At 50.6% G+C, this 26,202-nt stretch overlaps 7 protein-coding genes across 7 annotated transcripts; 2 read left to right on the top strand and 5 right to left on the bottom strand.

Moving 5' to 3' along the window:
• The first annotated feature begins 323 nt into the window (after window positions 1–323).
• V8C40DRAFT_287597 (uncharacterized protein) lies at window positions 324–2,732 on the top strand. The gene is made up of 4 exons (XM_083222738.1): window positions 324–895; window positions 960–1,090; window positions 1,174–1,440; window positions 1,494–2,732. Exons 1-4 carry the CDS (start codon window positions 607–609, stop codon window positions 2,679–2,681), a joined length of 1,875 nt encoding a protein of 624 aa, XP_083073162.1. The 5' UTR covers window positions 324–606; the 3' UTR covers window positions 2,682–2,732.
• Window positions 2,733–6,048: 3,316 nt separating this feature from the next.
• Window positions 6,049–6,624, bottom strand: V8C40DRAFT_245610 (uncharacterized protein). Its single transcript, XM_083215945.1, has one exon. It carries the CDS (start codon window positions 6,613–6,615, stop codon window positions 6,202–6,204), a length of 414 nt encoding a protein of 137 aa, XP_083073161.1. The 5' UTR covers window positions 6,616–6,624; the 3' UTR covers window positions 6,049–6,201.
• Window positions 6,625–9,268: 2,644 nt separating this feature from the next.
• Window positions 9,269–9,956, bottom strand: V8C40DRAFT_225967 (uncharacterized protein). Its single transcript, XM_083212264.1, has 2 exons — window positions 9,386–9,956; window positions 9,269–9,333 (listed from the first exon to the last, which is right to left on the bottom strand). Exons 1-2 carry the CDS (start codon window positions 9,780–9,782, stop codon window positions 9,314–9,316), a joined length of 417 nt encoding a protein of 138 aa, XP_083073160.1. The 5' UTR covers window positions 9,783–9,956; the 3' UTR covers window positions 9,269–9,313.
• Window positions 9,957–10,225: 269 nt separating this feature from the next.
• On the top strand, window positions 10,226–12,304 carry V8C40DRAFT_225947 (uncharacterized protein). Its single transcript, XM_083212263.1, has 2 exons — window positions 10,226–11,388; window positions 11,571–12,304. Exons 1-2 carry the CDS (start codon window positions 10,668–10,670, stop codon window positions 12,182–12,184), a joined length of 1,335 nt encoding a protein of 444 aa, XP_083073159.1. The 5' UTR covers window positions 10,226–10,667; the 3' UTR covers window positions 12,185–12,304.
• Window positions 12,305–13,697: 1,393 nt separating this feature from the next.
• On the bottom strand, window positions 13,698–15,706 carry V8C40DRAFT_225907 (cyclin-domain-containing protein). The gene is made up of 3 exons (XM_083212262.1): window positions 15,551–15,706; window positions 14,039–15,338; window positions 13,698–13,977 (listed from the first exon to the last, which is right to left on the bottom strand). Exons 2-3 carry the CDS (start codon window positions 15,335–15,337, stop codon window positions 13,813–13,815), a joined length of 1,464 nt encoding a protein of 487 aa, XP_083073158.1. The 5' UTR covers window position 15,338; window positions 15,551–15,706; the 3' UTR covers window positions 13,698–13,812.
• A 3,140-nt stretch (window positions 15,707–18,846) lies between these two features.
• V8C40DRAFT_245591 (proteasome core particle subunit beta 1) lies at window positions 18,847–20,602 on the bottom strand. Its single transcript, XM_083215944.1, has 6 exons — window positions 20,455–20,602; window positions 20,337–20,382; window positions 20,270–20,284; window positions 20,179–20,213; window positions 19,867–20,107; window positions 18,847–19,805 (listed from the first exon to the last, which is right to left on the bottom strand). Exons 1-6 carry the CDS (start codon window positions 20,486–20,488, stop codon window positions 19,487–19,489), a joined length of 690 nt encoding a protein of 229 aa, XP_083073157.1. The 5' UTR covers window positions 20,489–20,602; the 3' UTR covers window positions 18,847–19,486.
• Window positions 20,603–20,908: 306 nt separating this feature from the next.
• Window positions 20,909–21,821, bottom strand: V8C40DRAFT_245590 (flavin-linked sulfhydryl oxidase). The gene is made up of 2 exons (XM_083215943.1): window positions 21,503–21,821; window positions 20,909–21,406 (listed from the first exon to the last, which is right to left on the bottom strand). The coding sequence occupies exons 1-2, from the start codon at window positions 21,721–21,723 to the stop codon at window positions 21,016–21,018; spliced, it is 612 nt and encodes a 203-aa protein (XP_083073156.1). The 5' UTR covers window positions 21,724–21,821; the 3' UTR covers window positions 20,909–21,015.
• Window positions 21,822–26,202: the final 4,381 nt, after the last annotated feature.

Below are 26,202 nucleotides of genomic sequence, written 5' to 3'. Positions count from 1 at the left end.
AAGGACACGCCAAAGGCAAGAAAGACTCGAGACTTGACATCTGAAGTTGAGCTGATCTGCAGCCTCGCGTGGCTTGAAGCTGCATGTGGTTTCCCAAAAGCTGGAAATCCGGATCATCAGGCCGAAGTGGTACCTTGGCATTGGTACCAAGTCGAGTCGTTTGTGAAGGTGCTCTGATGCCTGCCTTCCTTGTCAAACAGCTGTTTCCCAACGTCTTTTTTTCCTCGCTGAACTTTTTTCTCTTCATCTCTCATTTTCCTTCTTTCCTTGACTCCTGATACACAGACTGCTGTTGCGCATTCGTTCAATCGGATACCATTGGGCCGATATTTCTTTTTGACCTTTTCCCTCGAATCTTGGCCGTCATTCGCGAGACTCTTCACTCTCCTTATTCGATATTTTGGTACGAGACGACAAACAGTCATCAGCACCATTACCTCTCGTTTTTTCGTAATTTATTATATCTCCCACTCTCTCTCATTCTCTCTCTACCTATCAGACCTTCGACACTGTTGGCGAGCTTGAACCAGCATTTGCGCATAGGCGCCAAACTCGGCAACCGCTTTATAATCGAGTCTCTGGAACGACAAAAAGCCCAACACAGCCATGCTCTTCCTCATCTACCTCGGTTGGGTCCTGAGCGTTGTCATCTCTCTGGTGTCTGCTCAGGATTATGACTTTGGTGTCGACGTGGTATCTTTAACCCGTCGACAAGATCCCAATGCACCCATCGTCGTCAGTCGCCTCCCATTGGCCTCCAACGGGAGCACACCCCTGAGGCTCGAGGTTCGCAACATGAAGGCAGACAAACGAAAGTGGGATCTGTTCATTCTGGCTCTGAGTATGTTTCAGTCAGTCAGTCAGGACGATCCCCTGTCGTATTACCAGGTTGCTGGTGAGTGAGACTATGATCGAAATGTCTTTGCCTTCGCTCTTCTAACGGATTTTTCTGGGCTTAGGGATACACGGTGTGCCTTTTGTGACATGGAATGATGTTGGACCAGCAGCCGGAGCGAGCCAGTCAGGTTACTGTCCACATAGTTCAGTCTTATTTCCAACGTGGCACCGGCCATATCTTGCCCTGTACGAGGTGAGCCATTCTCAGATCGAGACAACTGTATCGGCATAACTCATATGCCATTCTTACGATGAGATACTAAATCTTATCCACAGCAAGAGCTGTTCAAGCTTGCCGATGCTATTTCTCGCATGTTTAGCAATGTCACTGAACGCTTGCTATATATGCAAGCAGCATCGGATTTTCGAATACCATACTGGGATTGGGCATCTCCGGCACCGCCTGGCCAAAACCATTTCCCAGATATCTTCTGGAATTCTACAATGGCTCAATACGGGCCCAACGGCGTCCAAGTCATTCGTAACCCCTTGTACTCGTACTCGTTTCATCCGTTGGATGGAGAGGCACTCATCTGGCCCCCGGTGCGTGTGAATGAATGGCGACGTGAAACTCACCTGTTACTAACAATTCATAGCTGAGAAGCTGGAATGAGACAAAGCGAGCTCCAAATACCGACATTAGTGAGCTGGAGCCTCCATCAATGAATGACCAGGTGAACTCGGCTTTGCTCGCCAAGTTACCCGAGATACAGCAGCGTTTATATATACTCTTTTCTAGCTATCACGAGTTCGATTCGTTTAGCAACAAGAACTACGCCATCTCCCAGAATCTCAGTCATTTAGACTCCATCGAGGCCGTTCATGACATCATTCACATATATGGTGGCTCTAGGGGGCATATGACCTATGTTCCTCTGTCTTCTTTTGATCCGCTCTTCTTCTTACATCACGCCATGACAGACAGACTGATATCGATGTGGCAACTTCTCAACCCCACGGCATGGATAACACCCCAGGTATCAGGAGAGGCCACATACACTGCGTTGAAAGGAACCATGCAAAACTCCAGCACGCCCCTTACCCCTTTCATGTCTTCTGCCGACGGTACATTCTGGGATTCTGACATGTCTAGGACCACTGAAGTGTTTGGCTACTCATATGGAGACACATCAGCTCTGCCCGGAGACGGCGAGAACCCACGAAACAAATTGATCAGGAAGATCAACAAATGGCTTGGGATGAACAGCCCAGCCATGATTCGGGTCAAGAGTCAGACACAACACCAACGACCAAGTGGTTTATGGAAGGGCAGTCCAGCCGTCAAAGGCTTTCAGCCCAGCCTCAAAGCAGACACGAAGAATAATGCAGCAGATGACCATTATATAGAGTGGATCGCGAATGTTTATGTGAACCACGGAGCTTTAGACGGGTCATTCAGCATTTACTTGTTTGCCGGACAGCCACCAGACGATGCTGGCACTTGGGGGATTGCTCCAAATCTCATAGGATCAGTTGGAATCTTCACCATGAGCGGCATGAGCGGCTCTCATTCTAAAATCTCCGGGACAGTGCCATTGACCATAGCATTGATGAGGCTTGTCGACCTGGGAGCACTCCAAGATACTGAACCAAGCTCAGTGGTGCCGTTTCTTCAAAAGACTCTACACTTTCGTATTGCTAGCATTGATAACAAGGAGGTCGACCCAGAGCAGGTGAATGGGCTCTACATTGGCATCAGCAGCAGTAGGGTGAGATTGCCTGGGAGCGAGGTTGAATTCCCGCAATGGGGTCAGCCAGCCTTGAGGCTGACAATATGGGAATAGACAAAGGATGTAGGCGCTTTTACTTCTTCGAATATCTCAAGTCAGGGGGGCACAAAGATGGAACTGTGGGTTCGTAATGTCGCAGGTAATTTTGGGAGTCTATTAACGACGGTATTTGCATGGTGGTGGTTTTACCACAAAGTAATGTACGTAATGTCTTGTGAGTTCATTAACGTTGACGATTTAGTTACCAAAAGCATTTGATACTCAATACCGTGTCCATGATACTGTGATACAGATAACGGTCCTACGGGGTGGTTTTCGGCATATGGAAGGCACTCTCATTCGCCACCTCGGCTTTCATTGAATCATAGCGAGATCAATGAGACTTGCAGTGGCAAGTCACTGGAAAGATATGCATGTGTCACTGCGTAAAGGAACCTGCGATGGTGGCGAAGTGATCTGCCGAGCAAGGGTTTGCGGGGTGCTGATCAGGAGGGTCCCGATGAAGAGGAGCGGGTCGATGAACACGAAAGGACGATGACCGAGATGAATTGATGGTGTACCAGACAAGGGCAATGCCTGGGGAAGTCACTTGGCAGAGTCTAAGGGTCCGAAGGACGATGACGAGGGAGCATGAAGCTAATGGAATGCGCACTGCAGCCTCATGTTGTACAGAAGGGCCATGTGAATCAGCCGGCGGGAGACACGTGCGTGATGGGCTACCGAGGTAGGGAACGCCATGGAATGCGGATAATATGGAAATGACGCAGACATGCAGAGTCGTATGTTCTAGAGGGGGTATTTTGGGGATCTTTTGTCTTGGAAGTTATGCATGTTGGAAGCTGCTCGGATAGAAGGGGGCGGATGATTGGAGAGTCTGGAAGCCATGCTGTATGTCTAGCGTTTCTGCGTGGAATGTGCTTTTTACAGCAAAACGTGCAGGTGGCTGGAAGGGGGAGGGGGAAATGAGGTGCATTGGGCTGTTCTTGGGGAAACACAGGCCATTACAAACGGCGTGTGTTGCATGCAACCATACATGTGGTTTCACGGTGCTATATATGCATTGATGCTCTAGTTCCAGCCGACGGAAGCTCATGATTTGCCTGGCTGTTGGGTCGTTCTGGCGAGGGAGAAACGGGTATGGGGGCCGCACTAGATTCTTTGACGTGTCTTGTACGGAATTCCAGCGCGGTGGAAGGGTGTGGCTGCTGCACGTTTTCGGGGGCCAGGTTCTTTATTCCCACGGACAAGGTTCCCAAGTGAGGCTGATGGAGGGTCCGCGGGCCTTTTGAGGGGGGAGGGTCCAATCGAGTGTTGTGTTGTGTGTGTTCACCAAGTTCAAGTACATGGGTATGCGTATATTTCGGCCATGTATGCGCGATGGGATTCCTGGTGTTCGGCAGCGAGCATGAGAAAAAAGGGAAAATAGACTGCGAGACAGCGACAAAAAGAAGGAAATGCTCCGATCACGTTTAGGGGCGGAATTGGAAATCCGGAGCTCCGACAGAGTGCGAAATGCGAATGCGAGAGTTCAATGTAAGAGTATGAGGCGACGATGATGCGAAAGAACGGGAAAGATCCCGAGATGATGCGATGAAAAGAACGGGAAAGATCCCGAGATGATGCATACATTGCGGGCTTTCCGGATATCTCGTCAGCCCTCTCTCCCATTATGTCAGAAGCTATTATGCAGTTGGTTTTGATGGATGGGCGAATTTTGATTACAAGGTGCAGTTTACTGTACGGGAACGGAGCACAGCGAAAGTACGAGTACACCGACACTTGCGAGATCGCGACGGCGGCATGAAAGGTACCTAGGTATGGAGGTAAGGGACTCGACTTGTTACATTGCAACGTGACTGTGGAGAGGGAAAAGGGTAAAAAACGCCCTTCGGAATCTGCCCGCTCGGTATGGTGGACATGAGGATATCTACAGTACAGGTGGAAACAAAGGCGATGAGATTAAGCACCCATTTGCGATACGAAAAATGGAAGCTTGTTTAAAAGGAAGCCTGGAGAGCAGAAAGAAGAAGCTCTGATGCCGAAGAATCGGCGCCGCCGGGGGGTCGCTTACAGGGAACGGCATCCGTTTTAACAGGGTCGTGATCGAGCATCTCCCTTGTACGCTCGGACGCTGAGCATCTACACAGAGAGAGGAAGGAGCTTGAAAGGTTTGTGTGTGTGAGTGAGCTGAGTCGTCTTGGGAGAGCAGAGCAGTAACCAGCACGACCAGGGGGTTGGTTACAAAAAAGCACCTCGAAACTAAAATAAGAGCTGGGAACGGAGGGATCGGGACCAGCTCCTCGGGATCCGGCACTGGGGGGTTTGTGCGGTTGGGTTGGCAAGATACGAGTAGATTAAAAACGAAAGCCCAAAAGGCGAAGGAACAAAAAGCACTCAGAAACGCTGTTGGTTGTGTTGCGTATTAGAGTCGCAGAGTTGCAGCGAGGGGGGTGTGGGAATGGAGAACAAAGAGGTTTCTACGGCCGGGGATACCGAAAGGGGGCCCGGTCCGAGCCTCTTTTTTTCTGCTGTTGGTTCTGCTTCGAGAAGAGGAGAGGGGGGGGTTTGATCATCGCAGATTTGCTGTTGGCCGTCGGGACGGTTTCATTGCATCTTACCGGCCTGCTGGAGACTCAAAACTAAAGTGCCTCTCGTCCATCACCAACATGTGTAAGCAGGCAAACTTGTCATAAAGGATGATCCGAGACTCCGCACGTCAAAAAGGCTGGGCAAAAGCAAAACGCAACAACAAACCGCACCCCCTCCATGCAGACATCCATATGCTTCGCTGGCCTTTTTTTTTCCTCTTCCCTTCCAGAACGGAGAAAAAATCAGGAACAGTCGCGTGTTGGCGTATCATGGCTCCAAACCCTTCCCACCCCGTTTTTTTATGCCCGCCCTCCCCCGTCCCCCGTCCCCCTCCACCTCCCCTCCCCCCTTGGTTCTTTTCTGCAACGCAAAAGAGAAAGGAAATGCTTGCTCAAGTTCCATATACGGATGTGCTTTGCTCCGTACATGTACATAATGTACATACATATCAGACATGTGGCCGGCGGATGCAACGCTGCAAACCGGGTTGGGCTGCAGGCAAAGAAAAGCTAAGCAGGAATAAGCAACCTCGGCGAGTTCCAACCCTTTTTACTCCGTATTTTCTTACTGTATGGTTTTTGTTCTGGGGGTTGTTTAAACTCTGCGGACTTTCCAGCTGGCGAGCTAATCGCGGTTAACTTCAATGCTGTCTTTGTGTGTGTCTTTTACCTCCTTTTTTTATTTTCTCCGTCTGTTCCACGCCCCCTTGCCGCAAATAGCAGAAAACAGTCTAGCCTTACGAAACGACAGCGCCGGCAGAAGAGAAAAAAAAATTAAACTACGGAGTATGATAAAATAGAATGGCCTCCATAAAAAAGGCTTCTTTTTCTTACTACTACTCGTATGCCGTAACTTGTAGGGTCGGAGTGCCGCCCTTGAAAGTCGTGCCGAGGTCCCGGGCTAGCTTCTCTCTCGTGTGTGTGTGCGTGTATTCGGGTTGTCTTTTTAGGTGCTGACCTGCAGCGGAGATGAAACGCGAGCGAACCTATTCTGACGGGAAGAAGACCACAAGTCCAGTCCAGTAGCGGAAGATGTACCGTTTTACGAGGGGGAAAAAAAAGAAAGGAAAAAAAAGAAGCAGAGAATTGCTCCACTCCCCCGTTCGTTCTCTCCACCGGGACGGGAAAATAAAGAGCCAAAACGGAAAACACGACTCGAAATAAGAGTCACAGAGGAACAAAAGAAAAAACGACACGACGTCAGGGGAGGGGTATGAATTCCCGACAGAACATGAAAAAATTAATCCAGAAAGAAAAAGGTGCTCTCCGTACGGAGTACTGTATGCCAAAAGTAGATGGAGGGAAGAGAGGGGCGTCTTCCCAAACGGAAACGCGAGGGAAATGCAACTCTCCGGGGGGGCCAACAAAGGCGGAAACATTGATCGTGATGGAAAGTCCATGGACTTTGGGATTTGTCGCCTTCTTTTTCAGCTGTTTTTGGGCTTCTTGCTGGGTTTGCTTTGTAATAATAATCCCGGAGACATGTGAAGCAGAATACAGTAAGAGAGAGAAAGACGAATGACAGGGGGGCGTCTGATAGGAAACCAGACTAGTTATTCGTTCCTTTACGAAGTCGAGTGGAAGCGTATTAGTGGTAGGTAGATCACTCTGCTATTTTCTCTTTAGTCGCCGGCGGACGCAGGGAGGTACGGAGCTGGGCTGATATTAGACGGCGACCCGTACCCATATGCTTGTGGGTATTACTATTTAGGTTTCATGTTTCTCCTTTGGACCCTTCGAATTGGCCACTTTGTGTTACATACGGCGGATACAGGCAAAAAGGGCGCGATGTGTTGATGTGATGTTGCCACGCGGAGGTTACTGCACGATAGATTATCTTTTTGTCTAGCTTGGCAGGCTTGGGGAGTTTCTATCACGTTGTCTTAGTCCAGCTAGAGCCATCATCCATCGCTCGTAGTGCCATTGAGATGTGGTCATCTGGCCAGCAGGACGGGACCCCTGGTCTCTGCTAGTGTGGCCTCCGGAGCATGTTCCGTGGCTGAGATGCTGCAAGGAAGTTTGACCATTGAATTGCTGAGAGCGCCAAGCGAGGTCCAAGAAATCAATGCTTGCACGCACATGTACGCTCATGTAAGAATTAGCTAGTTAGTGCTCCCAAGATGTCGTCCCAAGACACCAAGACACCAGCCAAGACGGATGGTTTCTATCAGCTACTGCAGCCTGTCAACCGGCCCTTCTTGGAGCTAACCGACAAAACGAATCTATTGCCATGTGCTCCTCTCAATCTATTGACAGGTTACCGTTACCCGGATTTGATAGTAGCTTCCGCAGGATTAGTATTCCAAAGCCTGCAGCGCTGGCCCATCACTTACACTCGTACATCTCGTACACTTGCGCCAAAGCCGGGGCCTAGCTAGCGAAATCGCGCCTCTTTCTTTGGGCTTCAGCCCCGATGGACACCATCTCGCCTCGCGTCGACTCTCTTGGTTTTTTAGTTCCCTGTCAAGCCTAGCAAGAAAAAAATAACCAGCCCGTCCGTCCGTGCGACGCCTCTGAGATTTGGGGCTCGAGTTTCTACCCTGTTTTGCGCATCTTGGCCCGGCCCTAGACACAAGACCGGCTTGGAGGCGCCGTTATTAGTGGGCTTTTTGGGCTCGTTCGAAAAAAAGTGTCCGTTCCGTTGCTTCGTTTTACTCGTACTTTCTCTTCTGTCTCCCTTGCTCTGCCCGGCCAAGGGAGAGAGACAAAAGAGAAGCGTGGTTCCCTTTTTGTATAATGACTTGTACGGGATACGGGGGCCTGGAGGCTCCCGAAGCGGTGATGCTGAATCGGGATACTCCACGCCCGGCTGTCGCGAATACTTTTGGGTCTACAAAGTGCAAGACGAGATGAAAAAGAGACAAAAGGTATCGTGGCGTATTAGTCACAAATGCACGCGTCCGAGTGCATGCATTCCCACGTGCTGACCTGTATCAAAGCAAGATGAACGTGTCTGTGTACGTCTCGGTACTGATGAGATACTGATGCAGACCCTCTATGCGAGTACCAGTACCCTGATAGACTAGAGCATTGAAGTAGCCCCCTTGTTTGATGGTTGCATAAACTCCGTGTCGGCCCTTACCGGTACTTTTAATTACAGCTTCCCTTTGCGGTATATAGATGTAGTGTCGGATCCGCACCCGCGTCGGTCTACCTTGCCGCAACTCCTCGATACGTCTCGCCCACGCATGTATGTCATCTTAAATTGTACCGGCCAGTAGTTCTCCGGTACCCCCTAGAGGCAGGTACGGGTACCGGTACAGGAACAGCTGCAAAACCCGGGACCCAGGACAGAACCGGACCCCTACGGCCCTTGTACCTGTACCTGGACTTTAGCAATGTAGCATGTATCCAGACCGGGATCACTCAGACAAAAGACAAGGACAAGGATCAACGGCTTTGCTTTGGCCTGCCCCGTCACGCAACCATCTTTTCTTGCCTCGCTCATTCTCTCGCTGTGCTTTTTTCGGTGTCTTGTCTTGTCTTGTCTGGGCCTCTGTCTTGTCTTGCCTCGCGGCTGTACCGCCAAGTACGTGCATACAGACACAGACACTGTATCAGCCAACAACACCACTTACAAGCACAAAGAGTAACAAGCCTGTGTCCGTCCAATTCCCATTCCATCTCCATCTTCACTCAATTCTCCCTACAGTGCTCGTACGTGCATCCATTATCAATCCATATCAACATCCATACCTATCTATCCATCCATATCTTCATAACCCATATCCATATCCATATCCATACAAGTGTCCGTGTATGTACATGCGAGTACAAGCTCCTTGGCCCAGACGGACCCGGACCCGGACCCAGGCCTGCTAGTATTAGTACTCGTAGGTACAGTACCTGTATATCCTATCCAATTCCATCTTCCATATCCATCTTCCATCCCATCCCATCCCATCCCATCCCGCTGCTCGATCGCCAAGCCAGCCTAAACTTTGTGCTGGGACACTCCCGTTCTCTGCCCAATCTCCTCCTCCTTCTTTCTTCTCTCCCCCATTCTGACACGCTTCGGTCAGCTTTTCTGCAGCCAATCCCTCCCCCCATCTCTCACCCCCTCACTCACGCATACACACACACACACACTCCCTTTCCTTACATACAGTAACTCGCTGCTTTCTGTGTGTCAAACCCCCAGAAAATCCATACTGTATTGTGCATACATACAAAAAAGCACGAGAGTTTGCAGAACTCCCTTGAACCCAGCAGTGCGGAGAAGCTGCATTGCATTACTTGGTGGTTGGTGTTGGTCTCTTCCCAATCCCATGCAGGCTTCGCACAAGCTCTGCCAAGCTGCCGGTTCTGGACCAATCCTGAACCAATATTCTCTCTCTCTTCGACCCGAGGGAGGAGCAAAAGCTGGGGACAGGCCCTTTTTGCGTCCGGCCGTCGTGATCTTGTCTCTTTCTGGGGCCCGGACCCCCCAATTAACCAAGCCCGCATGCCGCGGCGAAGAAGAGACTAAGACCTGACCTGAGACCAGCAACGCAGAGCATCGTCTCACTTGCTTGCGTCTGGCACTATTTTCCTGGCTCTTTTTTTTTTCTGCTGCATCTGCAGTCATTCTCTTTTTAGCCTTGGTTCTTTTTTTGTCCTTGTTAATTGTACCCGTTCCTTAATCCACCTCGGCTACACCTTATTTCGACCATTTGCATTTCTTTCATCATCATCGTCCTCCTCCTTCTTCGTCATCTTCTTCTTCATGAATTCCTCTCTCCTTGCTTGATATATCTCAACCATCATCGCATTGAGAGCACGCATATACACCGTATATATACATACATACACATATATACTGCGTATACTCCGTATATATACGCATCAATCCCGGTGCGCGCATACATGAGCTCCGCACAAGCATTCCAGATCCTCAAGCACAAACCAGCTGAAAAGGACACTCGGACATCAAGCCCTATTGCCGCGCCGAGATCGAGGCCGGGCGTCCACAGCCTCCACTTGGCTCCCGAGGCCCTTTTGCACTAGCTGGCGTCCTGCTTGTTAATGATAGAGACTGGGTAGCGCAACCGGAATTCCTGCAACTCCGTCTCTGTCTCTTTGTTAGATCTTTAACGGCTGGCATACCCACCCCCCTTGGCTCATTCTCAGCCGACTCACACACCACCGCCTCGCCTATGCAGTAGTCCAAGAGACTTCTCTCTGCCGTCTTCTCTCGCTCTCGTTCTTTAGTCTGGAAATTTCCCTTTTTTTCTTTTTCTTCTTTTTTATTTCCAATCCCACCATCTTCTCGTCATCGTCACATTAGACGCTTTATCACAATTCCGTTTCATAGTTCTCTCTCCTGCTTGTAGCTGGGCCACGGCATCATTCCCACGCCTGCAAGTCAGGCTCTTAACTGACCCTTCCTCCCTCTCTATCTCTCTCTATCTGGATACCTCTCTTCCTTGGACGTAGCTCTCAGACTCATCTTCTCTCTCGCCAATTATCAATCATGTCTCATAACGACTCTCCGCAAACTCCTCCTCTGCGTTCATCGCCCTATCCCAACGCCAGATCAAAGCTTCCTCAACTCTACGTTGTCGATACCACCATGAAGCCGCAAGAAGACGACGGCAACGACCAGCCGTGCTCACCCCTGTCACCGGTGTCAGCGTCGCCCTGGGAAGATGCCTCGGCTGCATCAACCGAAGCAAGCATACCGTCAACGCCCACAACGCAAGTCAGCGTCAACGATGCTCTGCATACGGCCTCTTTCCCTCTGCTACTCCCGGATTTCCCCAGCAAAACCCAGCAGCCTTCATCTCAGTCGCCCCCTTCAGAAACCATCGATGTGAAGGTGCCCCCTGAATCAATGGGGGGCCCAATCAAGCATATCCCGCCGAAATGGGCCCTCAAAGGCGACATCTACACCTTTTCCTTCTGGACTCCTCCTTCGGCTGCTAGCTCTCTGCCCGAACACGCCTATTCGCCGCTTGAGGGAAAGACGTCGTTTGCCGACGAGACAATGAGCAGGCCGGTTGGTGGCCTGAGCATGATCCAGATCCTGAGCTACACGGACTCTCCAGTGGGGCCTTACGACGAGATGCTGGTGGCACCGGGCAGCTTTGAGTGGGAAAGGACGGAGCCTGGAGGCGAGAAGAAGAGGGGCTGCAACCCCAAGATTACGAGGATCTATGTATCAACGCCAAACAGTTGCTTCAACGGGAGGACGAGTAAGTTTTTTTTTTTTATTTTGTTCGGTTGTTATACCGTTGTGTGATGGAATCAGGGGAATATATCATCAACCTCCGTTGCCCCCCTTGCCCCCCTTGCCCCCCTTTTTCGTTGTCATTCATTCTCTTTAAGTTTCTCATCCTCAACTCAACTTATACAAAGACTAACACTCATCTCTCAGACTGGAACACCCCCAAGCACCTCGCCAAGTTCGTCTGGGACCACCACCCCGACGGCTCCACCACCATCCAAATCTTCCCCCACGACGACCCTACCAACCTCGACGAGTCCCAGCCCTCGCCCCGGCCCTTCTTCGCCACCACCTTCAAGCCCATGACCCTCCTCCCGCGCTTCCCCTTCGCCACCAGCTGGGTCGACCACCTCGGCTTCAACACCACCCTCGTCATGCCGCCCCTGCCCGCGGGCAACGGCTCCTACGGCGAGCTCCCCGCCACTTCGCGCTGGATCAGCCTCGTCACCAAGCAGTACTGCGCCAGCTCTTCCGTCGGCTGGTACGACGTCGAACAGCCCGATGGTGGGGAGGCTTGTGGCGGGCATAAGAACTTTTTGCCTTGGTTGGGAAGGTGGCAGGTTGGGTTGAAGATGAAGGACGCTGACTTGACGTTTGAGATTCCGGAGGAGACGTGGGAAAGGGGCGACGTGATTGGCGAGGCTACAACACCAAGGGCGATGGACGAAAATACCTTTACGCCGGAGCAAGTAAATATAGAGGCAGCGGCACAAACTCCGAGGCAATGGGGTTCCGGAAACTTCCTAAACGACTATTTCAACTAGAAAACAAAAACCCAAAGCAAAAAATAACCTCTTACTTTTGTCACACCTAGGGGGAAACAAAAAAAGATTCGGTTTAGGGGAAGGGGGGTAGGGAACAGTCTTTTCCACGATCAAAATATACACGACGGCGCATAACGGGGAAATCCAAAGAAACGGCAACACGGCAAACCGGGGGCTACTCATTCTTCTTTTTCTAATATATCGATCGGGGCTTTTGAATCACCAAGAACTCATGGAACCTAACATACACACACACACACACATACATACACCTGACATACAACAATCCTCTCTTTACCAGTTTTCATTTCCACACAAACAAACCCACACTCCCTAATTCCAATCCTTTTTCCTAATCGAGCAAAAGAGGCGTTTTCGATATTTCGATATAAGAGAGGAGTAGTGTTCTGATATTCACGGCAACGAAAAAGACGGTCTTTCTGCTTCTTGCTTTCATTATTCTGTATAAACCCCATCCCTTTCTTCGGAAACTTAAACTTATTCTCTCCTTTTTTTTGTTTAATTTCCTAAATCATTTACATCTTTTTTGTTTGCCATTATAGCGATGAGTCGATTGAACCGAATTTTCCTTAATACTATATATATATACCTAGATAGAGCTTTTTATTGTTACACGGCCTGGTACGCGTCATATACGGTTTCAGATTGCAAAATCTCTCTCAATCAAAATCTCACTATTGCCATCCAAACCCCGTCTTATGAATCCTCAACAATTCTTTCTCGTGTTATATCGAGGAGAGATAGAGCATAATGTTATATCAAGGACAGGTAGAGCGTAATGTATCGTATTGTGCGTCATAAAATCTACCTATCTAGCATGCCAAAAAAAATCCCATCGCCACGCAATCTTCTGAACATCATCCGCCCCCCATTCCTTCAAAAACGAACAAGAACAGAAAAATAAAAAAGGTCAATAAAAAGAATATCCCAAGGCCTAACAAACCCCAGCGCCGTTGCAATGAATTCGCCAATCCCATCAGAGCTCCCCCTCTGTCCTCCTTGCCATGTCATGCCTGCCTATGCAGCCTTTCTCCCAGGTCTAACCAAAAAGTCGTTTGCTAACATGTCATACACACACACACACACACGGCTCCCCCTCTTTCTCGCCCTTAATTAGAAAACGTCTCGTCCATGTAGTCTTGCTGTACGGCTCAAGACATCCTCGGCGTGCTCACCTACTCTCTTCAAGTTCGCTGGTATAATGACCCAAATTTTGCATCTTTTAGATCAAGAAAAGAAAAAGAAAAGAAAGACAGAGTGGTGTTGGTTTTGCCTCTAAGAGGCTTTTCTCATCGTTCAAATGGCCGCCACGTAACATCCTCCAGGGATCGCAAGGCTGTTTTGGTCTTGCATGGTCAGGGTGGCCACAGCCACTCATTGATAAGAAAAAAGAGTATTTCCAATGCGCGCACGCTTTACACGATACTTTGTTGTTGCCTTCCAGGGTTCAATTTGAAGCATCGTGTGGCGCCGACTGAAGTCCAGTGACGGTTATGCCCATGTCACCGAGCCCGTCACAAAGATGGATTGTCGTTGCGTCATGCTCCTGATTTCCCAACTTGGTTCCTATGTGGACACCACGGATTTCGCTGTGGTCTCCTGGGGGTTTAAGTGCGACGACTCCGAGGAGCCACCACTTCTCGAGCGTAAAACTCCACTAGCATGGTGGCATATGCCTCCAGCTCTTCCACCGGAATGGCAAGTCGGAAGTCGTTGAGCACTAGGAATTGAAGTTCCAGGTGGTTCAGTTCGGGCAAAGGAAGTCCACCAACCTATCACCCAAGAATTAATACCGCATCACCACACAATATTGCAGACATCTCTGGCTCTTACCTTTGCGTATCGCGAGTTGGTGTAAAAGACATCTGAGAAGAACTTGCTTGAGCAAGTTACTCCAGCGATGATCAACCGGTGGATGTTGAAGCTGTCCACCACAAAATACGTTGCCGGGGTCGGCATGCCGAGGGAGCGCTCGGGAACGTGCGTCGCGGCGCTTCTGGCCGCCTCCCGAGCGAATCTGGTCGGGGGATCCACCATGACCTCGTCGTCGCTATCGTCGTCATCGGCCAGGTCCTCGTCGCTCTCGTCGGGACTCCTAGAGGCTTCGCCCATCGGGGTGTCGTGCGATGCGACTGAGGCCGAGCCTCGCGTCCGCGATGTTGACGACCGCCTGCTGCGCTCGGTGCGAGAAACCATGTCGTTGACCCTCTCCGTCATGCGATCAAAGTAGACCAGCAGGCTCAAGAAGACCTCATAAGTGGTCGGGCAGTACTTGTCGATTCGCGAGAGGTAGCTCAGGATCGTTATAGCCGGAACGTTCTTTCCGTGGAACGCAAGCACCGAGTGGCTGAGCGGACTCATCTGGGAGCCCCCGTGAGGGTCCGCGGTCTGGTTGGCCTGCTGCTGGTGGGCAACATTGCGCTGCATGGCATCGTGCTGCAGGTCGTTTGTGGTTGTGATTTTGGTCAGCAGGGCAGCCACCATTTCGATGACGTCTGCAATGGGCATCGCGCTGATCTCGTACTTGGTCTGGTGCAACGGCGGGTCGTGGAGGATGCCTGACCGGTCGGCGGCGCCCGCCAGGTCGGCCTGGGCGAGCTGTTCTATGTGAGCAAGGTCCCGGATGTGGATGACATTCTGCTCGGGGGCGGCCGCGGCTTCGGCGTTGGAAACCAGGTACGAGTCGGGCGGGCCAGATCGCAGCGGATAGTCGTCCGAGGTGGGAGAAGGCTGCTGGTTCTGAGGCGCGGCTATGCTAGAGGATGACGGCTGCGAGCGCAGGGCCGGTGCGGAGACGCTGTCTCCCATCTGTGTTGCCATGGACGGACGATTCGCATCGTCGGCGGCGACAGGGCCGGGGGCAGCTGCTGGGGACGACGACGGCGGCGGCGAGGGGAAACGCGACGCTCCGCCAGAGGCCGCGCGCGATGCGGGCTGTCCTGCCAGCGCCTGGCCCTGCTGCGCCGATCTGGCTCCTCTGCTGGAGGTGTCTGACGCTGGTGTCTGAGACCGCGGCACGGAGCCAGACAACCGGTGCCGGCTGGACGAACGGTAGGGGGCAGCCGAGTCGTGGGTCTGGCTATCGGAGCGCTGTGGGATGGAGGATGTCGATGTCGAAGAGCTGGAGATCATGCTGTGGAAGCGCGAGAGGTCAGGAACAAAGTCGCCGATGACGGCTGCCATTGCGTCGTATGGTATGGCGGGGGAAGAGGGCGCGCGCGCTTGGAGTTGAGGATGGAGATAATGGAGGAGATTTGGATTTGGGGGGAAGCGGAGATGCGGCAGCGACCGGCAGAGGTGGGAAAGAGAGGCACAAGGAAAAGAATATTAAAAAGGGCGACCAACTAGAAGCGCAGGGCAAATCATTAAAAATTAGCAAAAAGGAGACGTGGGCAGTCGTGAAGGAAGGATTCGAACAAATACAGCTGCGACAAGCGCAGTTGAGGGTTGGGAAGAGGAGGAGAGGAAGAGGAAGAGAGAAAAAAAAGGCAAGTTGAGTTGTAGGCACTGGGGAGGGGAGATGGAGGTTTAGGGAGCTGCACGGCAGGCGAACCACTGCTTTAGCGGCGGCGGGCAGTGAAGAAGCGCTGCTGCAGGGAGCGGGTTAGGGGACCACAGTGGTATCGGCAGTGGGGATTGGCGAGCAGCCAGTGAGGAGAATGGTTCGACCACATGCAATTGTCGACGACTCAGCAGGCAGAACGAAGTGCCAGACAGACAGACAGAGGTCGCGACAAAAAGCCGGAGACGGCGGAAGGGATGGAGGGGGACCAACGAGATGGCGCTTGTCATCAAGGGGTTTTGCATGTGCTGATAAGGCTGTTTGTTTGCTCTGTCTTGTTCATCTTCTGAACATGCACAGTCGGTATCAATCCATGGGTCTCTCAGCCATCAACATCATCAACAGCAACAGCAGACAGGATCGACAACCCCCGACATCGCTCTCCGTCCGCCCGTGATGAATTTGATTTGATGCTTTCGGGCCCCAGAAACAACTCATGAATCGACAGGCAAAGCAGCCCCTTCCAGCCGGCATCTCCCATTAACCTCAAGGCGACCCCGATGGCACTCGCCCGGTCTTCGGTGGCGTCGTGGCCCATCGCATCTGTGGCGCCGCCGCTCAGCGTCACTCACAGTGGGTGGCAAATGCCATGAACGGCAATGGAGCTCTCAACTGTGCGTGCTAGGCGGAGATAGGCAGGTATGGGCATGGCAGCAGATGCGAGCAAGCAAGGCAGGGAGGCTTTAAACTGCTAGCATGTGCCTGAACTCGGGAAAATCCCCATGCAATGGATTGAATGGTTCATGAAAGCGGGGGCATGGGCATGCAATGCGCGTAGAGAAGAAGGAGGGGCAGAAGCAGGGCGGGCGAAGAGTAAAAGAGAAAAGAAGAAGACAATGGAAATTGAGGGAAACAAGCCTAGAATAAAATAGAAAGAAATGATACTCACAGTCTATGTGGATGGGGTTGGGTTAGATGGCAAAGTCAAGGGGAAGCTCGCTATTTGATATCAATGATATAATGTTGGTGTGTGTATGCGTGTGGGTGTGTATAAGAGATAGCAGATGCAAGTATCGTGGTATCTTATATAAAAATAGAGCGACGTATGAGGGGTTGGGCTCCAACAAAAAAAAAATCACCGTCGACTGATCGGGACACAGCGCAGAGCATAAAAGAACGCCGGCGAAACCAAGATAGGATAGAACAGAACGAGCAAGGCTCAACTCAGCTCGCGATCGGATCGATCTCGCAAGCAAGGGTCGCCTTTCTCCGCGCGAGGCAAAAACCGTTAATTAACCACGAGTTTGCCAGCCTCAGCTCCGTGCGAAGCAACTTGTCCGTCTCTGCCTGGGTATAGCTATGGGGCGTCCAAGATAAGCTACTAAGGTAGCTAGCTCGTTCGTCAAGCTCGCGAGCAGCGCTGATGGCGTGGATAGACAGCCGTTGGCCTCGTTTCTGGGTTCCGAAAAGAGGGGAGGGGGGGGAACAGAACTGCAAGAGGAGGAGAAGAGAAAAGAGAAAAGGGGGGGTGGCCGACACGGACAGGACAAAAGAGCAGGGAAATGGCCCTATCTGCTCGGACGTGCCAACCAAGTATGTGCCCGTGTTATGTAGGTATATGTAAGGTGAGGTATGCGTATATGTACGAGGATATGTACGAGTACGTATGACAAGAAGGGATTGGCGGTGGAGATGTCGTCCACCAGATGGCAAATAGATGGCCGGCTTGCCTCTCCAGCCAAACTGGCGATGGGGACGAAGCTCGGATCTCTGGGGGGTCGATCTCAGCCTGTCTCTCAGCAGAGCAACAGGCACAAGCACCGAGTACGAGTATATCGGGGGCGCGTATTGGAATGAGCAAAAGGCAACGGGTATACGGATAGTAGAGGAATTAAAAACCAAGGTTAAAACAAAGGGAAATGGGGCCACCCTCGGTCAGGTCAGGGCTCAGAAAACAAACACGGGAGCGGGAAACAACGGGGTGTCCACTAAGGTAATTAACCTGAAGAACGACGAGGAACTCGATCAACTAAATGCTCAAGATACTTGCTCCGTCTTATCATTCATTCTCTCTCAGCTCGCTTACACGACAAAGTAAAGTTCCGTCACTGCCGCCAACGCCAGTAAGATACTCGCCATCCCAGCAGCAAAAAAAAACCCATCAAGCAGAAAGGGACAAAGCCAGCACCAACAAAAAAACGAAAAACTCATCAAAAATCACAGGCCAAACAAACAAAAATACAGCGCTGTCCAACCCCCGTCCAACGTGGCCCTTACCACTTTTCCCAGCTCCCGATTCCTGTACGTGCTTCGTGCCTCTGCCCTGCATCTCATAGGCCAGGCCCGGACCCTGGTTTTGGACAAGCCCACGTGCGGCATGTCTTGGCTGGGAGCGCAGCGATTTTTGAGGGTCCCTTTTTTTTTCTTTTGTCTTGCTGCGTGCGGCTAAAGCACATCAGTTGAAGCGCCACAGCAACAGCCTGGAAAGCTGCAACCAGCGCCACGGCGATTTTCGGCGGCCCTTCGAAAATTCATGTCTGTACTCTAATAACGTTGTTCATGCATCTTGCCGTCTCCCTTTCTCGTGCAGCACCAGATACTACCAGGCAGGCATACATAGCCCTTGACTAACACGATACATACCGAGCTGAACTGAAGCCAGAGAAAAGAAAAGAAGGAAAAGATCAAAAACAGGTAACACAGAACCCCTCCCCTAATGCCAAATGACGCTGTCCGTCCCTCGCCCATCCAGTTCCCATCTATCTATGGTGTATACGTACGTCAGTTCTCCTCCAGCACACACCAGGCGTACCAAGAAGAAATTCGCCTCCCAAGACTTGGCTCAGGCGTCACCCGAATGCTTAAATCTCGCTGATCTGCCCTCCATCTTCCTTAGAGCCAGTGACTCGCGCACAAGGGGCCTTGCGATGCGGCCAGTGGGGTTGCAGATCAGTTTCCGTCAAAGTCAGCCATGGTCCACTCTGTAATTGGCCATTCAGCGTATGTAGTTTGATAGCTGCTGCGAGTTGAGCCTCGCAATCATCGAGATCACTGATTTCATCGTACAGTCACGGATCATCATGTTTTTTTCTCCCCCACGGTGCCAAAGATGGAGCGTGCTCGTATGACCTACAGTAGAGTCTTTGGATGCCTATCATATCATATGAAGCTTTGCCTGGATAAGCAGCCAAGCAGCCTTCTTCTGACATACGTCACTTGTCAAGGTTCAACATCAACGTGCCAGCCTAAAAGTCTAAGCTTTTTCCCTCCACGAGAAAAGCTCCCAACGGCCCGGTTTCCCCAGCCGTGTTTAACCTTTTTGCGCCATATCCATACAAATCGATAATATTGCAATACAAACACATCACTCAACGTCAAAGCCCCCTAACGAGCCTCATCCTTTTCCTCTTTTGTCTCATCCTGCCTCGGGCCGCCTCCATCCCCACCCCCGTAACCTTGTTTCTTTCCAACATCACGCCCGTGCACAAGACACCCTGATTCTGCAAAGAAGCAATAGCTTGGTTCAATCCTCTTCTCATTTAGTCATTCGCATACCAGTGAGGTATTTGATGCTCTGACCGCTTACATCGTTGACTAAATTCAACATCTACCAAAGTAGTCTGCACTTGTTCAGTTGTCTTTGTTTCGTTTCTATTAAGCCTAGTCCCAGTCGGCTTGTCGAATGTCGACACATGCGGGGTGCTTCACCTAAGCTATCATGCAAAAAGCTCACGGATTATGAACCCATGGCTACAGGTTGTTCCGTCATCGTCCATCCTCTACTGCTGTCGCACCTTGTAGTCTGTATCCGGTAGGTACAGGTGTCGGTCGGCTCCCTTCTTGGTCAACACCACCATGCGAATGACACCACCAGAGCTTCCGTCCCATTTGATAGCCTCTCTTAGCGCTCCCTTGACGAAGGAGACTGCCTCTTCCTCTTCCATGCCCTCCTTCCAGTTGGCATCACAGTATCCGTAGATGTATGTCGATCCTGAACCGCCGATTGCGTATGCCTGCTTGTGCAATGATCCTCCCAGAGGAATAGAGTACACTTGGCCACCGAATCTCTCGTCCCAGCCCGCGATAATCAGACCAGCTCTAAGCAGCGTTAGCATCCGTATCAGATACGAGAGTCGAGGGAAATGGACATGTTACTAACGATAGCATGTCCTTGTTGGCGTAGCAAATCTCCTGGAAAATGGATGCTGCCGTTTGTGTCATCGGGGGCCGGCCGCTGGTCATGGAAAAGAGACCCAGCTGGTACTGTACGATGTCGGCAACGGCCTGTGTATCGGCGGCTGAACCGGATCGGCAGCACCAGATGGTGTCGTGTACTCGGGTCAGCTTGTCTGTCACTCGGTTGGCAATGTAGGCACCAGTCGTTGTTCTCGAATCAGCTCCTGTAGGCCCGTGGTCAGCGCTTGTTCCTAGTATTAAACGTAACAGTACATCTCTGCCGATGCCAACGTACCCAGGATAACTCCATCCTTGAATGTCACAGCCATACTATCATGTCGTCAGATCAATTCAATGGGTCGCTTCGGCGGGGTCAAGGAGCATACATGGAAGTTCCCAAGCTAACACCAGTCAGTAAAAGCAATCTGGACAGCATCTAAAGCATCGACTCACTTGACTTCACCCTTCTTCAACCGGTCCATATCGACATGAATGCCATCTAATTGTCCATCAAGCATCAAGTCAGCGAGGGGTCATCGGCAGAATGCCGGACAGAGTGCCGCAATCGTACCTTCATTCAGCACACCAGCACGGCCAAACTCCATGATTGCGGATGAATTGCAGTGTAGGATCGTAGAGGTAGTGGTAATTCGGAAGTGTTGCAAAAACAAGAGTCGTGTGCTGTTGATTCGTCGTGGTTCGGAGGTTGTCTGGGAAGGCTGGAGCTCAACCAGCAGTTCCGCCACATCAAAGCTCAGGCAGCTCTGAGAACGCGCAGCCGCGCCGTTGCCCCACATTTTACACCAGCACATGATTTTGCACGTGACATTGAATTTGGCATGCTCGAACCCGAAGCAATGGCAATTCGACAATCATGGAGTAGAAAAATAGGCTGTGCAATATAGTAGTCTTCTCTCGAAATTGCTGCCGTAATCATGCATCATGGTTTGTTGAAGCTGGAGGTGGAGCGTTGTTGCTGCAGCTGTCTTATATGTCACACGGAGATGGTGCCTTGATCATTACCCCCAGCAGCGATATAGACAGCAGTTACTTTGCTATATTTAATGTGAGATCCATTAAAAAATGTTCGTTATATCTAACTCTAGAGAGTCTTTATTACAATTAGTTCAGTCTATTCCTTAACCAGTTCTGTTCCAGCCTTGCCATCCTCCTTCTTCTCTCCCTCCTTGCCCTTGTCCCCCTTCTTCTTATCTTCATCTCCGCAGCCGCAGTCGTAAAAGTCGCCGATGTTGTTGCAGTCAAATATCGGCTTCTTCAGTCTCTCGTTGACCTGGTTATGCACAAAGCACAGCCATCCAGCCGCCGCATTCCTACTGCTCGTCTGGGGCGGATATTTTGACAGCAGCCCCCGGAAGTGCCTCGCACAGTCACCGCAGGGGTATAGGCGGCTGAAGAGATAGATGAACGTCTCGAGGGTCTTACGCTCTTCCTTTGAGGGCTCCTCGGGGAATCTGGCGACCATTGTGTGCATGAACTTCCATGTTGCACGACCCAACTCGGCCCTATTCGTAGCGAGTGTTAGAAGACGGGTAATCCATATATAGGTACCAGGGGAATAGCATCAGATATCAGCTGTATATGTATATGTAGAAACTTACTTGAGTGTTGCATTCTCCAGCTTGGGGGCTATAGACTCTCCGTCAAGCAGACTAGCTGGCATGCCACCCAGGTCCACTTTGAATTCCGACTTGGGCTCTCCCGCAGGTTCATGGATTCGGTCCACATCGTGGCTGGACGAGCCGGACAGGAAATACGAGATGCTGAAGAACAGGACGACGACCAACAGGATGGACGCTGTGAGATGCTGACGGCGCGCCATGGTGGAATGAATGTCAGGGAGAGGCCGCTCCCTTTGGTGAGTGGTTACCGCTTCATGAGATAAGGGTTGGAAATCCAGACACGGTTTTGAATTGTCGCATGATGGGCTCGCGCCACACCGCGGTCGGGGGCGTCACAAGGGAGGTTGATGGGACCACGTATTTGGTGTAGTGGGGTCTTTGGTGCGCCACGATGAGAGGCACGTTTTGAGATCGATCTGTGGCTGAGATGAGATATCATACTGAGCTACCCTACAGCGGAATTTTGAGATGCGATTTGTGCTCTACTTGTATCCAAACGAATGAGTTGGGATGAAGTTTTTGAGTATTCTATTTGAATGGGGATTTAAATAATTGCTAAGACATATTGTTATAGAGTGTATGTCTTTCACAAGCAATCAACTATCCGAACCGGTAATCACAAGGCCATGTAACTTACTCGCCAGAACATTGTTTTCAGCAGTACTGCAAAAATACAGAAACCGGAACATCTTCGTTCAATGCACATACACAAACTGCAGACTTTCATCATTACAGTTAATCAAGTAGTTTGCTTATGCTACTATAATTACACCTGCCACTGAATATGCCCATCACAAAGGCAGGAGTAGTAAGCAAGTGGCCCAAGACCGTACTCCTCCGTGACTATGATAGCTCATCAAGGAACAATGGTCGTGGTACAACAACTACAGCGCCTTTACCAGCCACATTAACATATTTGTATTCAAAAAGTATGATGATTTCGTACCCTACTTACTAAGTAGGCACATAGCGCGGCGAAGTGAATATGCGCACGGTAATTCGAATCGAGGAGGCGAAAGCATCCATATATACCTGGTGGTATGATAATCTTAGAAGATGGCTATCCAGCATCTTGCATCCCAGATCTGATAGACAGTAGAAGAAAAGCAGGAAAAAGCAGCAATATTAGGGTAGCGTACCGAGAATAGCAGGTACTTGAGGAACCAGGTATCTTGCACCAGACAAACGGTATTACGTTGCTACTGCACTTGAACTTCATGCAGCTGTGAGAGAGTTAAACAGTCAACTTAGTGTGCTGAACGGAAATTACATAGACTCATCACCATAAATAGTACTACACACTGAGACGACACCCTATTTGTCCACTGCGTATTACATTCACTGAGTTGTATGACTGGCGGGTGTCTGGCGACTAAAGTTGGGTTGACTGATGGATAGACTCTAAACTCGGCGATAGACAATTGCCGCCGTGATAACGTATAGATTCACGGCTGGTAGTTTAAGTCTTACTCAAATTTAAAAGAGTTTGAAACGAAACAATAGGCAGCCATACTTGTCACTACTGTCAAGCTGCCACATCATTCGCCGCAAACACGCGTATAGGACTCGAAAGGGGGCATATCACATGTTTATGTCATGATTACAGTGAAAGTTACGGGAAACGAAAGAAAAATGTACGAGTACCTAGTCAGCAATACACGGATAATTACCGATATCTAGGTACTGCACAGCCTTCCTCTCGGCATGCATTCTGCTTGACATTCCATCTCGCGATTCGTTCGGCAAGATAACAAACACGAACATAAAACATAGCAGTGATTTCTCCGCATACAACGTGAAATATATACAGGCCATTACATATTTTACAAATGACATCAATCTAGGACGCGACTTAGACCACTGGAAGGCGGATGAGAGAAACACCAGGGAGGCACAAAGTCTTTGAGCCACCCCCTCCTAACCACATCAACATGTTAGACTGAGACTAAGTCAGCGCTTCGCAATAAGACTCACTGTTTACAAATGAACTAATCAACCTTTCTGATCCCTGTGCTATATTTTCTCTCTCTTTTTATATATAAAGTTGTGTTAACACATGCTTCAATCTCACAAGGACACTTCCCCTGCTTGCTCAGGCAAGTGAACGGTAGTAATTCATGGCTGGTTCGCGCCGCTGCGCACCAATGAAGGATCTGCCAAGACGTGACCTAAAGCTAGGTGGTGATGGTCAATTTCCGTTAGCATGGCTCGTATCCTTCGTAGTAGTCTTCTGATAACATGTGGTAGTTAAATGCCCCTTTTCTTTTCTTCTCTTCTGTGCTACTATCACTTATACCGAAGGTGCGTCGTAGAATAACCCCAAATAGGTGCAAGTACATGACAAACGGAGAGGCTGTACCAATCCTTGACGGCATATACGGAATATTACGGTTCGGGATGCGGATGACGGCAAGTGACGATGCCGAGCTGACAAGGCTGAGGCTCTTTCGCCCTCCGACAGCTCAAGGGCGTATAGCTCCCTAGCCTTGCAAGTTCGAGGTCAAAGCGCAATGAATGTCCCCTTTGAGAACAAGTCGAGTGGCACTATCTGTTACGGATGGAGCTACTACAGCTTGTCCGGCATGTGGGAGCGTGTTCCTCGTATTACTAGCACTACGCCGACATTGGTCGATTACGGCAGACTAGAGTAGCATCGCATGCCTGAAAAAAAGGAGGCCAATCCATGTCTCGGTTTGAGGAGAGGCTTCAGCCTCGATGAAACAAAAACATTGGGCACCACCGCCGATGGTCTGAGACTATGGATTCTTCAGCGCAGTGGGATGGATGATCATTCGAAAAAAGCAGAAACCAAGAAAAAAATCGGGCTTGTTACAGAGTGAGTTGGCACACATTCCAGCTGAGTCTGGAACTGTACAACCGCGAGCCGCTACATGTACGAGGTACCGTTGAAATGAGCGTCTGCGGTGTTGACGGTGCGCGTGTGTACCAATAGCAATAGCGGCAGCTTGGCACCGCCCCGTAATCTCACGCCTTTCCCGCGGTCCAAAAAAAGATTTGATTGAAACTTGAAGCTCCGTACGGAGGCGGTGGGCTGCATACGTTACAGTACGACCATTGCCGTTTCTGAGCGCTTTGACGATCAGAGACCAACTGAGGCCTGCACGTGCATTCGACATTCATTTCTGGGACGAGCCGAAGAAAGCACGCGCATTGGTTGGTGCCTACATGTACGAGTATGAGAGTGTGTGTGAGCGAGCCTGCAGCAATGCAATAATAAGTAATATTGAGCGAATGTATGCATATGCTTGGCTACTGTACTATGCGCCAATCTCATTAAACAAGCACGAGTAATAAACCGCAGCAACGCGTTCGTTACACTGCTGCAATTGGGGGCCGTTATTGGGCCAAGCAGCCAGTTACATAAGCCGTGGAAGCTATCTAAATGAGCTGATTTTGCTGTGCAAGTCTTTTGATTATCCGCTGGTCTGGAAGGTGCCGGATGATCTGATTTGCATGAATTATCTGCTTTTAGCGGCTCGCTTCCTTGGAAATGACTATCTGATAGCAGTAATTGATCTACGCTCCTGGTGGAATGTGTAGCGAGTACCCGCAACACTTCTATGCCAGACACTCATCATCATGTATAGAATACCCACATTAGGCTTGAGAGTGCCACAAGTACAGTAGCAACACAAGCAGGATTCCATTGCAGCATCTGAATCATTGTCGATGGCGCGCGTCGAGCCTCGTTTGCTCTCATGGAATCTTTAGCGCCAGGAACTATTGAGCCGTCGACGCTAAGCCCGGTGACAGCTAATGGCTTGCAGGAAAAAAAGAGGCGATTTAATGCCAACGGCGAGCCTGAAGCAGCCGCGGTGGGAGTGTACGGAACACCTGAACAGAAAACGATAGAACAAAAAAAAAAACTGAAGAAACGGGATAGAAAAAGTGGTACGTGCGGATGAGGATATCGTGGGCCATGACTGGAGTAAGGCCGCGAAAAACAAGTACTTCGCCGCGCAATCTACAGTGCCAGAGTACTTGCTCGCTGGCCCCCTGGTCGTTAATATTAAAGGTACGACGCCAATCCTGCCCCGAGACGAGCTAAGGCTCCTAGCGCCCTTGCCATTGGTCCAGGAACCCTTCCGGGCGCCAGGGGTTCGCGCGGGTGCTCGTTCAGGGTGCGAAGGTATCTGGCAAGTCACTTGTCGCACATCACCGAGAAGGCCACGAGAGCTAGGTGGGATCCCTGTTCGTGGGAATCAAGGCAACAGAACAAAAACTTGGACGGGCAGGGCAGCTCCAGGAACGCTTTTCTCTCCACCGCCAGACGGTGCCGGATTCCACGGGCGAGAGCGAGGCATTTTCGACATGCTATTGTAATCGATACTGTATAGCGTTCTGTAGGTACCATACATGCACAAGCTTTCCGTGGAATCAGGCGACAACCCGTGCTGTGCGGGATGCATTAGCTGAGATGCCGTGAGCTCTTACTGCTTACAGGTGCTTTAACTTGCTTGTGGCGGCATACGAATTCATCGAACCAGTGTGTAATACGAAGCTCACGCGGTCGACCATTGGGCGCAGGACGAAATTGCACCCAAGGAATCCTCATGCGCGTTGTTGGCTGTCGGTGTAAGTACAAGTGCATACAGGTATACTGAATGTGGTGTGTAAACAAGCCAACGTGAACGTGAATGCAAGCCACCGGTGCTGAA

This window comes from Trichoderma camerunense, assembly GCF_050948025.1.
Source record: "Trichoderma camerunense strain CBS 138272 chromosome Unknown V8C40scaffold_9, whole genome shotgun sequence".
Classification (NCBI taxonomy): domain Eukaryota; kingdom Fungi; phylum Ascomycota; class Sordariomycetes; order Hypocreales; family Hypocreaceae; genus Trichoderma; species Trichoderma camerunense.
Note: the sequence above shows the minus strand (reverse complement) of the source record. Positions and strands in the feature narration are given on the sequence as shown.